General features: G+C 45.4%; 1 protein-coding gene across 2 annotated transcripts in view; it reads right to left on the bottom strand.

Moving 5' to 3' along the window:
- Positions 1-5,545: 5,545 nt before the first annotated feature.
- LOC115124679 (cyclin-dependent kinase-like 1) overlaps positions 5,546-15,278 on the bottom strand; it is a 32,196-nt gene continuing 22,463 nt past the window's right edge. For both annotated transcript variants that reach the window (XM_029654113.2, XM_029654111.2), the window contains one exon: positions 5,546-10,011. In XM_029654113.2, the coding sequence (XP_029509973.1) occupies positions 9,907-10,011 (105 nt within the window). In that variant the 3' untranslated portion in view covers positions 5,546-9,906. The remainder of the gene's footprint in view (positions 10,012-15,278) is intronic.

The following is a 15,278-nucleotide window of genomic DNA, read 5'->3' as shown; positions in this document are numbered from 1 at the left end:
ATATTGCACAAATCTGGCCTTTATGGAAGAGTGGCAAGAAGAAAGCCATTTCTTAAAGATATCCATAAAAAGTGTTGTTTAAAGTTTGCCACAAGCCACCTGGGAGACACACCAAACATGTGGAAGAAGGTGCTCTGGTCAGATGAAACCAAAATTGAACTTTTTGGCAACAATGCAAAACTTTATGTTTGGCGTAAAAGCAACACAGCTCATCACCCTGAACACACCATCCCCACTGTCAAACATGGTGGTGGCAGCATCATGGTTTGGGCCTGCTTTTCTTCAGCAGGGACAGGGAAGATGGTTAAAATTGATGGGAAGATGGATGGAGCCAAATACAGGACCATTCTGGAAGAAAACCTGATGGAGTCTGCAAAAGACCTGAGACTGGGACGGAGATTTGTCTTCCAACAAGACAATGATCCAAAACATAAAGCAAAATCTACAATGGAATGGTTCAAAAATAAACATATCCAGGTGTTAGAATGGCCAAGTCAAAGTTCTGCCCTGAATCCAATCGAGAATCTGTGGAAAGAACTGAAAACTGCTGTTCACAAATGCTCTCCATCCAACCTCACTGAGCTCGAGCTGTTTTGCAAGGAGGAATTGGAAAAATTGTCAGTCTCTCGATGTGCAAAACTCATAGAGACATACCCCAAGCGACTTACAGCTGTAATCGCAGCAAAAGGTGGCGATACAAAGTATTAACTTAAGGGGGCTGATTAATTTTGCACGCCCAATTTTTCAGTTTTTGATTTGTTAAAAAAGTTTGAAATATCCAATAAATGTCGTTCCACTTCATGATTGTGTCCCACTTGTTGTTGATTCTTCACAAAAAATACAGTTTTATATCTTTATGTTTGAAGCCTGAAATGTGGCAAAAGGTCGCAAAGTTCAAGGGGGCCGAATACTTTCGTAAGGCACTGTATATATAGTCTATTATTCACACCGTTGCTTCAATCCAGCTAGTTAGATGTGCAACCACTGACTAACCATAGAGCCCCATAGTGGAGGTGTCATAATACCACTGACTAACCATAGAGCCCCATAGTGGAGGTGTCATAATACCACTGACTAACCATAGAGCCCCATAGTGGAGGTGTCATAATACCACTGACTAACCATAGAGCCCCATAGTGGAGGTGTCATAATACCACTGACTAACCATAGAGCCCCATAGTGGAGGTGTCATAATACCCATAAAACCTAGTGGTCAAACAGGGAAATGCAACCACTGACTAACCATAGAGCCCCATAGTGGAGGTGTCATAATACCACTGACTAACCATAGAGCCCCATAGTGGAGGTGTCATAATACCACTGACTAACCATAGAGCCCCATAGTGGAGGTGTCATAATACCACTGACTAACCATAGAGCCCCATAGTGGAGGTGTCATAATACCACTGACTAACCATAGAGCCCCATAGTGGAGGTGTCATAATACCACTGACTAACCATAGAGCCCCATAGTGGAGGTGTCATAATACCACTGACTAACCATAGAGCCCCATAGTGGAGGTGTCATAATACCACTGACTAACCATAGAGCCCCATAGTGGAGGTGTCATAATACCCATAAAACCTAGTGGTCAAACAGGGAAATGCAACCACTGACTAACCATAGAGCCCCATAGTGGAGGTGTCATAATACCACTGACTAACCATAGAGCCCCATAGTGGAGGTGTCATAATAACACTGACTAACCATAGAGCCCCATAGTGGAGGTGTCATAATACCACTGACTAACCATAGAGCCCCATAGTGGAGGTGTCATAATACCACTGACTAACCATAGAGCCCCATAGTGGAGGTGTCATAATACCACTGACTAACCATAGAGCCCCATAGTGGAGGTGTCATAATACCCATAAAACCTAGTGGTCAAACAGGGAAATGCAACCACTGACTAACCATAGACCATAGAGCCCCATAGAGTGGAGGTGTCATAATACCACTGACTAACCATAGAGCCCCATAGTGGAGGTGTCATAATACCACTGACTAACCATAGAGCCCCATAGTGGAGGTGTCATAATACCACTGACTAACCATAGAGCCCCATAGTGGAGGTGTCATAATACCACTGACTAACCATAGAGCCCCATAGTGGAGGTGTCATAATACCACTGACTAACCATAGAGCCCCATAGTGGAGGTGTGACTAACCATAGAGCCCCATAGTGGAGGTGTCATAATACCACTGACTAACCATAGAGCCCCATAGTGGAGGTGTCATAATACCACTGACTAACCATAGAGCCCCATAGTGGAGGTGTCATAATACCACTGACTAACCATAGAGCCCCATAGTGGAGGTGTCATAATACCACATAGTGACTAACACTGACTAACCATAGAGCCCCATAGTGGAGGTGTCATAATACCCATAAAACCTAGTGGTCAAACAGAAATGCAACCACTGTCAGTAATACCACTGACTAAAGAGCCCCATAGTGGAGGTGTCATAATACCACTGACTAACCATAGAGCCCCATAGTGGAGGTGTCATAATACCACTGACTAACCATAGAGCCCCATAGTGGAGGTGTCATAATACCCATAAAACCTAGTGGTCAAACAGGGAAATGCAACCACTGACTAACCATAGAGCCCCATAGTGGAGGTGTCATAATACCACTGACTAACCATAGAGCCCCATAGTGGAGGTGTCATAATACCACTGACTAACCATAGAGCCCCATAGTGGAGGTGTCATAATACCACTGACTAACCATAGAGCCCCATAGTGGAGGTGTCATAATACCACTGACTAACCATAGAGCCCCATAGTGGAGGTGTCATAATACCACTGACTAACCATAGAGCCCCATAGTGGAGGTGTCATAATACCCATAAAACCTAGTGGTCAAACAGGGAAATGCAACCACTGACTAACCATAGAGCCCCATAGTGGAGGTGTCATAATATCACTGACTAACCATAGAGCCCCATAGTGGAGGTGTCATAATACCACTGACTAACCATAGAGCCCCATAGTGGAGGTGTCATAATACCACTGACTAACCATAGAGCCCCATAGTGGAGGTGTCATAATACCACTGACTAACCATAGAGCCCCATAGTGGAGGTGTCATAATACCACTGACTAACCATAGAGCCCCATAGTGGAGGTGTCATAATACCACTGACTAACCATAGAGCCCCATAGTGGAGGTGTCATAATACCCCTGACTAACCATAGAGCCCCATAGTGGAGGTGTCATAATACCACTGACTAACCATAGAGCCCCATAGTGGAGGTGTCATAATACCCATAAAACCTAGTGGTCAAACAGGGAAATGCAACCACTGACTAACCATAGAGCCCCATAGTGGAGGTGTCATAATACCACTGACTAACCATAGAGCCCCATAGTGGAGGTGTCATAATACCACTGACTAACCATAGAGCCCCATAGTGGAGGTGTCATAATACCACTGACTAACCATAGAGCCCCATAGTGGAGGTGTCATAATACCACTGACTAACCATAGAGCCCCATAGTGGAGGTGTCATAATACCACTGACTAACCATAGAGCCCCATAGTGGAGGTGTCATAATACCACTGACTAACCATAGAGCCCCATAGTGGAGGTGTCATAATACCACTGACTAACCATAGAGCCCCATAGTGGTGTCATAATACCACTGACTAACCATAGAGCCCCATAGTGGAGGTGTCATAATACCACTGACTAACCATAGAGCCCCATAGTGGAGGTGTCATAATACCACTGACTAACCATAGAGCCCCATAGTGGAGGTGTCATAATACCCATAAAACCTAGTGGTCAAACAGGGAAATGCAACCACTGACTAACCATAGAGCCCCATAGTGGAGGTGTCATAATACCCATAAAACCTAGTGGTCAAACAGGGAAATGCAACCACTGACTAACCATAGAGCCCCATAGTCATCTACTGCATCTTTATGTAATACATGTATCACTAGCCACTTTAACTATGCCACTTTGTCTACATACTCATCTCATATGTATATACTGTACTCAATACCATCTACTGCATCTTGCCTATGCCGCTCTGTATCATCACTCATTCATATATCTTTATGTACATATTCTTTATCCCCTTACACTTGTGTCTATAAGGTAGTAGTTTTGGAATTGTTAGTTAGATTACTCGTTGGTTATTACTGCATGGTCGGAACTAGAAGCACAAGCATTTCGCTACGCTCGCATTAACATCTGCTAACCATGTGCATGTGACAAATAAAATTTGATTTGATTTGAATTAATTGATACTAGATAAATAGAATGGAGTTAGAAGGGTGACCTCCTACTTTGAAAGGACAGGAAGGACTACTTTGAAAGGACAGGAAGTGTTGAATGGGCACTTGACTAGGTATTTCCACATTTACACCCACACATTTACACCCACACCCACATGTGAATGCCGAATTATCAAGTTGATTTTTTTGGTTTCGTATGAAGAAAAATAAACAAACAAAAAAGACAGTTTTCACGTTGCTCCGTTTTTACACGGAAAACAGGTGATCAAAACATACACCGACCGCAATCTTACCTCAGGAACTTTACCTCAGGAACTTTAACTCAGCAATCTTACCTCAGCAATTTTACCTCAGCAATCTTACCTCAGCAATCTTACCTCAGCAATCTTACCTCAGCAATTTTACCTCAGGAACTTTACCTCAGCAATCTTACCTCAGGAACTTTACCTCAGGAACTTTACCTCAGCAATCTTACCTCAGGAACTTTACCTCAGGAACTTTACCTCAGCAATCTTACCTCAGGAACTTTACCTCAGGAATCTTACCTCAGCAATTTTACCTCAGCAATCTTACCTCAGCAATTTTACCTCAGCAATCTTACCTCAGCAATCTTACCTCAGCAATCTTACCTCAGCAATTTTACCTCAGGAACTTTACCTCAGGAACTTTACCTCAGCAATCTTACCTCAGGAACTTTACCTCAGGAATCTTACCTCAGCAATCTTACCTCAGCAATCTTACCTTAGCAATCTTACCTCAGGAACTTTACCTCAGAAATCTTACCTCAGGAACTTTACCTCAGCAATCTTACCTCAGGAACTTACCTCAGGAACTTTACCTCAGCAATCTTACCTCAGGAACTTTACCTCAGGAATCTTACCTCAGGAATCTTACCTCAGCAATCTTACCTCAGCAATCTTACCTCAGCAATCTTACCTCAGGAATCCTCAGCAACCTTACCTCAGCAACCTTACCTCAGCAATCTTACCTCAGCAATCTTACCTCAGCAATCTTACCTCAGCAATCTTACCTCAGGAAACTTGATTTAATGTTGTCCATGAAGTAGGATAATTATCTTGACTGCAGTAGTGAACATAGACACCAAAATGTTCTGTCAATCCTCCAGATCAGCATTAGTAATCGCACTTTGGCTGTTACAAGCTCTTTATAACTTGACTGTCATATAGAAAATCCTTCTCTGAATCAGCTGATGTTGCTTGATAACGTCCCCTTTTAACTAAACAGCTAGACATCAAACACGCATCAAATAACTATTATGGATAATTATTGAAGAACTACTTTATTTACATCGATTTCATTTTATTAATCAAGTTCAAGTTACTCTTTCTGTTAAAAAGCATTGGATTTTGTAATTACATACATTGTTTTGGATATGTGTGCCCATGAAAACTGTTTTCACACTGTAACATGAGAAGATACTAAATGTTATGAGGTCACAGTCCACTTCCCAGATCTCCACACTAAAACTTTTTAAACGTTAAATCGTTGTCAAGGTTACAGTCCACTTCACACTAAAAAGAGTCTGACAAGCAATATCCAGGAATATCCCAGGATCAATGTCAATGTGTCATTCAATTGTTAAAATGCTTTGTATGTGATGTAACAACAAACAGCAGTATCATCAATGTAATAGGGTTAAAATGCTTTGTATGTGATGTAACAACAAACAGCAGTATCATCAATGTAATAGGGGTTTTGTGTCACACGATATTTGTCAAATCCATGAAGACTCCAAGCACGAGAAAGACTTTAAACACAGGGTTTTTGATTCAACTCATGAATTATATTGAATGTATCTATGTTCCCCCTTTAACTTCGTAATGTATTCACGTGAAAATAAATGGCAAATCATTATTAATGAACTTAGTAACCGCTCCAAACAGTTCACTACAAGAAATGCTCATTGGTGCCCTAGTTTATAGAATGACCCACTGGGACCCTAGTTTATAGAATGACCCACTGGGACCCTAGTTTATAGAGACGCACTGGGAACCTAGTTTATAGAGACCCACTGGGACCCTAGTTTATAGAAAGACCCACTGGTGCCCTAGTTTATAGAAATACCCATTGGGACCCTAGTTTATAGAAAGACCCACTGGTTCCCTAGTTTATAGAGACCCACTGGGATCCTAGTTTATATAGACCCACTGGTACCCTAGTTTATAGAGACCCATTGGGACCCTAGTTTATAGAGACGCACTGGGAACCTAGTTTATAGAGACCCACTGGGACCCTAGTTTATAGAAAGACCCCAATGCTAGACTGGCCCCAAGCTAGACTGACCTTGGGGTAGATTGGCCCCATGCTAGACCGGCCCCATGCTAGACCGGCCCCATGCTAGACTGGCCCCATGCTAGACAGGCCCCATGCTAGACAGGCCTTGGGGTAGACTGGGCCCATACTAGACTGGCCCCATGCTAGACTGACCTTGGGATAGACTGGCCCCATGCTAGACTGGCCCCATGCTAGACTGGCCCCATGCTAGACTGGCCCCATGCTAGATTGGCCCCATGCTATACCGGCCCCATGCTAGACCGGCCCCATGCTAGTTTGGCCCCATGCTAGATTGGCCCCATGCTAGACTGGCCCCATGCTAGACTGGCCCCATGCTATATTGGCCCCATGCTAGACTGCCCCATGCTAGACTGGCCCCATGCTAGACTGGCCCCATGCTAGACCGGCCCCATGCTAGACTGGCCCCATGCTAGACCGGACCCATGCTAGACCAGCCCCATGATAGACTGGCCCCATGCTAGACAGGCCTTGGGGTAGACTGGGCCCATACTAGACTGGCCCCATGCTAGACTGACCTTGGGATAGACTGGCCCCATGCTAGACTGGCCCCATGCTAGACTGGCCCCATACTAGATTGGCCCCATGCTAGACCGGCCCCATGCTAGACCGGTCCCATGCTAGACCGGCCCCATGCTAGTTTGGCCTCATGCTAGATTGGCCCTATCCTAGACTGGCCCCATGCTATACTGGCCCCATGCTAGATTGGCCCCATGCTATACTGCCCCATGCTAGACTGGCCCCATGCTAGACTGGCCCCATGCTAGACCGGCCCCATGCTAGACTGGCCCCATGCTAGACCGGCCCAATGCTAGACCAGCCCCATGATAGACTGGCCCCATGCTAGACAGGCCTTGGGGTAGACTGGGCCCATACTAGACTGGCCCCATGCTAGACTGACCTTGGGATAGACTGGCCCCATGCTAGACTGGCCCCATGCTAGATTGGCCCCATGCTAGACCGGCACCATGCTAGACCGGCCCCATGCTAGACCGGCCCCACGCTAGACTGGCCTTGGGGTAGACTGGCCCCATGCTAGACTGGCCCCATGCTAGACTGGCCCAATGCTAGACTGGCCCCATGCTAGACTGGCCTTGGGGTAGACTGGCCCCATGCTAGAATGGCCCCATGCTAGACTGGCCCCATGCTAGACCGGCCCCATGCTAGACCATGGTAGACCCAGGTGCTATCCCAGGGCTAAGGTTGGTGCTAGCCCTGGGCTAAGGTTGGTGCTAGCCCTGCTAGACTGGCCCTAGCCCTGCTAGACTGGCCCCATGCTAGACAGGCCTTGGGGTAGACTGGGCCCATACTAGACTGGCCCCATGCTAGACCATGGTAGACCCAGGTGCTATCCCAGGGCTACGGTTGGTGCTAGCCCTGGGCTAAGGTTGGTGCTAGCCCTGCTAGACTGGCCCCATGCTAAACCGGCCCCATGCTAGACTGGCCTTGGGGTAGACTGGCCCCATGCTAGACTGGCCCCATGCTAGACTGGCCCCATGCTAGACCGGCCCCATGCTAGACCATGGTAGACCCAGGTGCTATCCCAGGGCTAAGGTTGGTGCTAGCCCTGGGCTGAAGTTGGTGCTAGCCTTGGGCTAAGGTTGGTGCTAGCCCTGGGCTAAGGTTGGTGCTAGCCCTGGGTTAAGGTTGGTGCTAGCCCAGGGCTAAGGTTGGTGCTAGCCCTGGGCTAAGGTTGGTGCTAGCCCTGCTAGACTGACCCCATGCTAGATTGGCCCCATGCTAAACCGGCCCCATTATAAGCAATAAGACATTGATTAACACATTATTTCCTCTTGCTTCTAGCCTAGCATTTGATTTCCAACAGTGATAGTTTTTTATAAACTTTGGTTGTCTGCCTGTCCAACATTGGAAAACAATCTTTCACTTTTGAAATTCCATCCCTCCCCTGTACAGAGAATGCTGTGAACTAATGAGACATTAACGAATTTGACCGAATCCGAAATCACGCAACGTTATTTTCATGGATACAGTATATACAATTAAACGTCAATAGAACAGCTACGAAAACAGGGGGAAAGGGAGTGTTTGCTGCCCTTCTAGCTGTAGAATGTGTAGCTTTAGTTGGCTAAGTGAGAAGAAGTTAGCCAGCCTGCATACAGTGGGGTTTTTGTCCTCAGGTTTTTGTCCTCAGATGAAATAATATGAATTACCGTGCAGAACACATTAGAGAATTCACGAGCGTCACCAGCATATGTTGATTAAGTGAAAGTGCCGCTTTTGTGATTGAACAGTAAGTATTCTAGGTATTGTTCGTGACCCTGTTTCACATTTGCTATTTTGGCACTGTGTTTCTGGGGCTAACCCCGAAAAGTCTGTGCTAACCCTGCTCCAGAGTAGGGCCAGCTAGCCGTGGACTAAGTTTGGTGGTAGCCGTGGACTAAGTTTGGTGCTCGCCCACGTTAGAATGTACAAGTGTGAACATTTGCTTAGCCTCAGGCTAAAATCTTCCTTAGCCCAGGGCTAAGGTTGGTGTTAGCCCTGGGCTAAGGTTGATGCTAGCCCAGGGCTGAAGTTGGTGCTAGCCCTGGGCTGAGGTTGGTGCTAGCCCTGGGCTGAGGTTGGTGCTAGCCCTGGGCGGAAGTTGGTGCTAGCCCTGGGCTAAGGTTGGTGCTAGCCCTGGGCTAAGGTTGGTGCTAGCCCTGGGCTAAGGTTGGTGCTAGCCAAGAGCTAGTGTTTTTTCCTTACAGCTAATGCATTTACACTCACATACAAACATATTCACATCTCACTGTAACAGTGTCTCTCATAGTCCTCATGGTCCATCTCTCTCACCTCCGCACCCCTCTCTCTCTCCTTCCCTCTCTCTCTATAGCTCTCAGATGTTGGACAGGTGATTCTCCTCTCTAGATGTTGGACAGGTGATTCCTCCTATCTAGAAGTTGGACAGGTGATTCTCCTCTCTCTGTCAGATGTTGGACAGGTGATTCTCCGTCTCTCTGTCAGATGTTGGACAGGTGATTCTCCTCTCTAGATGTTGGACAGGTGATTCTCCTCTCTAGATGTTTGACAGGTGATCCTCCTCTCTAGATGTTGGACAGGTGATTCTCCTCTCTAGATGTTGGACAGGTGATTCTCCTCTCTAGATGTTGGACAGGTGATTCTCCGTCTCTCTGTCAGATGTTGGACAGGTGATTCTCCTCTCTAGATGTTGGACAGGTGATTCTCCTCTCTAGATGTTGGACAGGTGATTCTCCGTCTCTCTGTCAGATGTTGGACAGGTGATTCTCCTCTCTAGATGTTGGACAGGTGATTCTCCTCTCTAGATGTTGGACAGGTGATTCTCCTCTCTAGATGTTGGACAGGTGATTCTCCTCTCTCTAGATGTTGGGCAGGTGATGGTCTGTGTATCTGTGTTTGTTCTGTTTTTTGGTCTCTGGAGCAGGAGAGATGTTGTTGCTGGGGAGCTGAGGAAGGTACTGCGGCTGGAAGGACAGACAGACAGACAGACAGACAGACAGACAACGTTAGTAGGTACTGGGGTTTGAGAGATGACGAGGCAGAGAACATTCTTGCGTTACCACAGTTAACATGTTTTGCATTGCCTGAAAAATACAGTTTTGGGGTTCAGTTTGCAAGATCAGGGGTTCTCAAACGTTTTGGGGTTCAGTTTGCAAGATCAGGGGTTCTCAAACGTTTTGGGGTTCAGTTTGCAAGATCAGGGGTTCTCAAACGTTTTGGGGTTCAGTTTGCAAGATCAGGGGTTCTCAAACGTTTTGGGGTTCAGTTTGCAAGATCAGGGGTTCTCAAATGTTTTGGGTTTCAGTTTGCAAGATCAGGGGTTCTCAAACGTTTTGGGGCTGGGGGCCCCTTTTTGTGATAGCACATTTGTCAGGGACCCCCTCATAATCAGAAAAATAGCATACAAGGAGTTTTACTATGACTTTGGCACGGCTGTACGAACCAAGTCTTGGGCCCTGGGAAGGAACATTTTAAAGGCCTCAGCTATTTTATTTGTGTGCAGTTTTCAAGCTAACTTCCTGAAATTCTACAGATTTTTTAATGTGGAAGAGAGATGTATTGTTGTTGCAGCTTTAAACCTAATATCCTGCAATACAACAACAAACATACATGAGGCAGAGAGAAAACATTGTTAGCAGACAACAGGAACTACAGTGAATGGAGAAATGTCAATCTTCGCGAAAATAAAAATAATGTTTTGAAGACAATCATGGTACCAATGATTGTTTCTAATATACCAGAAGTACAGTATGTCCTTGAACTGATTTTTATTTTTTATTATCTGATAGATAATTGCACCCACCTGGTGTCCCAGGTCTAAATCAGTCCCTGATTAGAGGGGGAAAATAAATAAATAAATAAAATGCAGAGGAACTGGTTTCAAGGTCCAGAGTTGAGTTTGAGGGCTATAGGCTATATCAAATATGTTTCTTCTCCTTTCTTCAAACAGGAAAATGTTGGCCTTTTATAAACACATTTCATGCAATTCTACTACATTTGAAATGACAGGGTCCTCTGCTAACACTGTCAGACAGATCAATCAAAATGACATCATCCGATCGATATAAATCAAATACAACAGGACGTTCATCTAACCTGGAGGAGGAAGTTATTGTTGTCCAAAAACAAACAAAAGTGACCCAATGATAATGACAGTGAAAATGCACACACACCGGGGATACGGCCGATGTTCTCCGCTGGTGCCAATAAGAAAGGCAAACGTTTTCATAACTAAAAGACAGATTGGAGTCTTTTCATTGTCATCTCTATACAGCAATAGCCATTTGCTTTCCAAACTGTTTTTCCGCGATTATATTTTTAAACATTGCGATTTGCTTGGCTGGGTCTTTCTGCTTTTCACCAACAGTCACAACTCACCAATCATCTATTCCCAGTGGTGGCTAGACAATTTTTGTATTTCATTTTTTTCATTTCACCTTTATTTAACCAGGTAGGCCAGATCACCTTTATTTAACCAGGTAGACCAGATCACCTTTATTTAACCAGGTAGGCCAGATCACCTTTATTTAACCAGGTAGGCCAGATCACCTTTATTTAACCAGGTAGGCCAGATCACCTTTATTTAACCAGGTAGACCAGATCACCTTTATTTAACCAGGTAGGCCAGGTCACCTTTATTTAACCAGGTAGACCAGATCACCTTTATTTAACCAGGTAGACCAGATCACCTTTATTTAACCAGGTAGGCCAGATCACCTTTATTTAACCAGGTAGGCCAGATCACCTTTATTTAACCAGGTAGACGCCAGATCACCTTTATTTAACCAGGTAGACGCCAGATCACCTTTATTTAACCAGGTACCAGATCACCTTTATTTAACCAGGTAGGCCAGATCACCTTTATTTAACCAGGTAGACCAGATCACCTTTATTTAACCAGGTAGACGCCAGATCACCTTTATTTAACCAGGTAGACGCCAGATCACCTTTATTTAACCAGGTTAAATCTATATACAGAGTGTGCAAATGTAGAAGATTAGGGAGGTAGGCAATAAATAGGCCATAGAGGCTAAATAATTACAATTGTGCATTAATACTGAAGCGATAGATGTGCAGATGATGATGTGCAAGTAGAAGATACTGCGGTGCAAAAGAGCAAGAGGGTAAGTAATATTATGGGGATGAGGTAGTTGAGTGGGCTATTTACAGATGGGCTGTGTACAGGTACAGTGATCGGTAAGCTGCTCTGACAGCTGATGCTTAAAGTTAGAGAGGGAGATATAAGACTCCAGCTTCAAAGATTTTAGCAATTCGTTCCAGTCATTGACAGCAGAGAACTGGAAGGAAAGGCGGCCAAAGGAAGGAATTGGCTTTGGGGATGACCAGTGAGATATACCTGCTGGAGCGCGTGCTACAGTTGGGTGTTGCTATGGTGACTAATGTTAAGTAAAGCAGGGCTTTATAGAGACTTATAGATGACCTGGGGACAGTGGGTTTGGCGACGTATATGTAGTGAGGGTCAGCCAATGACAGCATACAGGTCGCAGTGGTGTGTAGTATATGGGGCTTTGGTGACAAAACGGATGGCACTGTGATAGACTACATTCAGTTTGCTGAGTAGAGTGTTGGGGACTATTTTGTAAATGACATCGCCAATTCAGTTTTATGAAGGTATGTTTGGCAGCATAAGTAAAGGAGGCTTTGTTTGCGAAATAGGAAGCCGATTCTAGACTTAATTTTGGATTGGAGATGCTTAATGTGAGTCTGGAAGGTGAGTTTACAGTCTAGCCAGACACCTAGGTATTTGTAGTTGTCCACATATTCTACGTCAGAACCGTCCAGAGTAGTGATGCTAGTCGGGCGGGAGGGTGCGGGCAGCGATCGGTTGAAGAGCATGTACTTAGTTGTACTAGCATTGAAAAGCAGTTGGAGGCCACGGAAGGAGTGTTGTATGAAGCTCGTCTGGAGGTTAGTTAGCACAGTGTCCAAAGAAGGGCCAGAGGTATACAGAATGGTGTTGTCTGCGTAGAGGTGGATCAGAGAATCACCAGCAGCAAGATCGACATCATTGATATATACTGAGAAAAGAGTCCGTCTGAGAATTGAACCCTGTTGCACCCCCACAGAGACTGCCAGAGCTCCGGACAGCAGGCCCTCCGATTTGACACACTGAACTCTGAGAAGTAGTTGGTGAACAAGGCTAGGCAGTCATTTGAGAAACCAAGGCTGTTGAGTTTGCCGATAAGAATGCGGTGATTGACAGAGTCAAAAGCCTTGGCCAGGTCGATGAAGATGGCTGTACAGTACTGTCTTTTATCGATGGCAGTTATGATATTGTTTAGGACCTTGAGCGTGGCTGAGGTGCATCCATGACCAGCTCGGAAACCAGATTACACAGTGGAGAAGGTACGGTGGAATTCGAAATGGTCGGTGATCTGTTTGTTAACTTGGCTGTCGAAGATTTTAGAAAGGCAGAGCAAGGTGGATTTAGGTCTATAACAGTTTGGGTCTACAGTGTCTCCCCCTTTGAAGAGTGGGATGACCGCGGCAGCTTTCCAATCTTTGGGGATCTCTGACAATACGACAGAGGTTGAATAAGCTAGTAATAGGGGTTGCAACAATTTTGGTGGATAATTTTAGAAAGAGAGGGTCCAGATTGTCCTAGCCCGGCTGATTTGTCGGGATCGAGATTTTGCAACTCTTTCAGAACATCAGCTGTGAGTGATGTGAAGGAGAAGCGAGGGGGGTTGGGCAAGTTTCTGCAGGGTGTGCTGATGAAATTCTCGATTATCGTAGATTTATCGGTGGTGACAGTGTTTCCTATCCTCAGTGCAGTGGGCAGCTGGGAGGAGGTGCTCTTATTCTCCATGGACTTTACAGTGTCCCAAAACGTTTTGGAATTAGTGCTACAGGAAGCAAATTTCTGTTTGAAAAAGCTAGCCTTAGCTTTTCTAACTGGCTGAGTATATTGGTTCCTAACTTCCCTGAAAAGTTGCATATCAAGGGGGCTATTCGATGCTAATGCAGAACGCCACAGGATGTTTTTGTGCTGTTCAAGGGCAGTCAAGTCTGGGGTGAACCAAGGGCTATATCTGTTCTTAGTTCTACATTTGTTTACTGGGGCTTATTTAAGATGGTGAGGAAAGCACTTTTAAAGAACAACCAGGCATCCTCTACTGACGGGATGAGGTCAATATCCTTCCAGGATACCCGGGCCAGGTCGATTAGAAAGGCCTGTTCGCTGAAGTGTTTTAGGGAGCGTTTGACAGTGATGAGGGGTGGTTGTTTGACCATCTACCCATTACGCACGCAGGCAATGAGGCAGTGATTGCTGAGATACTGGTTGAAGACAGCAGAGGTGTATTTAGAGGGCAAGTTGGTCAGGATGATATCTATGAGGGTGCCCATGGTTTCGGATTTTAGGGTTGTACCTGGTAGGTTCCTTGATAATTTGTGTGAGATTGAGGGTATCTAGCTTAGATTGTAGGACGGTCGGGGTGTTAAGCATGTCCCAGTTTAGGTCACCTAACAGTACGAACTCTGAAGATAGATAGGGGGGCGATCAATTCACATATGGTGTCCAGGGCACCGCTGGGGGCTAAAGGGGGTCTATAACAAGCAGCAAAGGTGAGAGACTTGTTTCTGGAAAGGTGGAATTTTAAAAGGAGAAGCTCAAATTGTTTGGGCACAGACCTGGATAGTATGATAGAACTCTGCAGGCTAACTCCGCCCCCATTGGCAGTTCTGTCTTGTCAGAAAATGTTATAGTTAGTGATGGAAATTTCAGAATTGTTGGTTGCCTTCCTAAGCCAGGATTCAGACAAGGCTAGGACATCCGGGTTGGCAGAGTGTGCTAAAGCAGTGAATAAAGCAAACTTAGGGAGGAGGCTACTAATGTTAACATGCATGAAACCAATGCTTTTACAGTTACAGAAGTCAACAAATGAGAGCTTCTGGGGAATAGGAGTGGTGCAGGGGGCTGCAGGGCCTGGATTAACCTCTACATCACCAGAGGAACAGAGGAGGAGTAGGGTAAAAGTACGGCTAAAGGCTAAAAGAACTGGTCGTCTAGTGCGTTCGGAACAGAGAGTAAAAGGAGCAGGTTTCTGGGTGCGGAAGAATAGATTCAAGGCATAATGTACAGACAAGGGTATGGTAGGATGTGAGTACAGTGGAGGTAAACCTAGGCATTGAGTGAAGATGAGAGGTTTTGTCTCTAGAGGCACCATTTAAGCCAGGTGAGGTCATCGCATGTGAGGGCGGTGGAACA

Source organism: Oncorhynchus nerka, linkage group LG14 (assembly GCF_034236695.1).
Source record: "Oncorhynchus nerka isolate Pitt River linkage group LG14, Oner_Uvic_2.0, whole genome shotgun sequence".
NCBI classification, from domain to species: domain Eukaryota; kingdom Metazoa; phylum Chordata; class Actinopteri; order Salmoniformes; family Salmonidae; genus Oncorhynchus; species Oncorhynchus nerka.
This window is presented reverse-complemented; position numbering and strand designations above follow the sequence as displayed.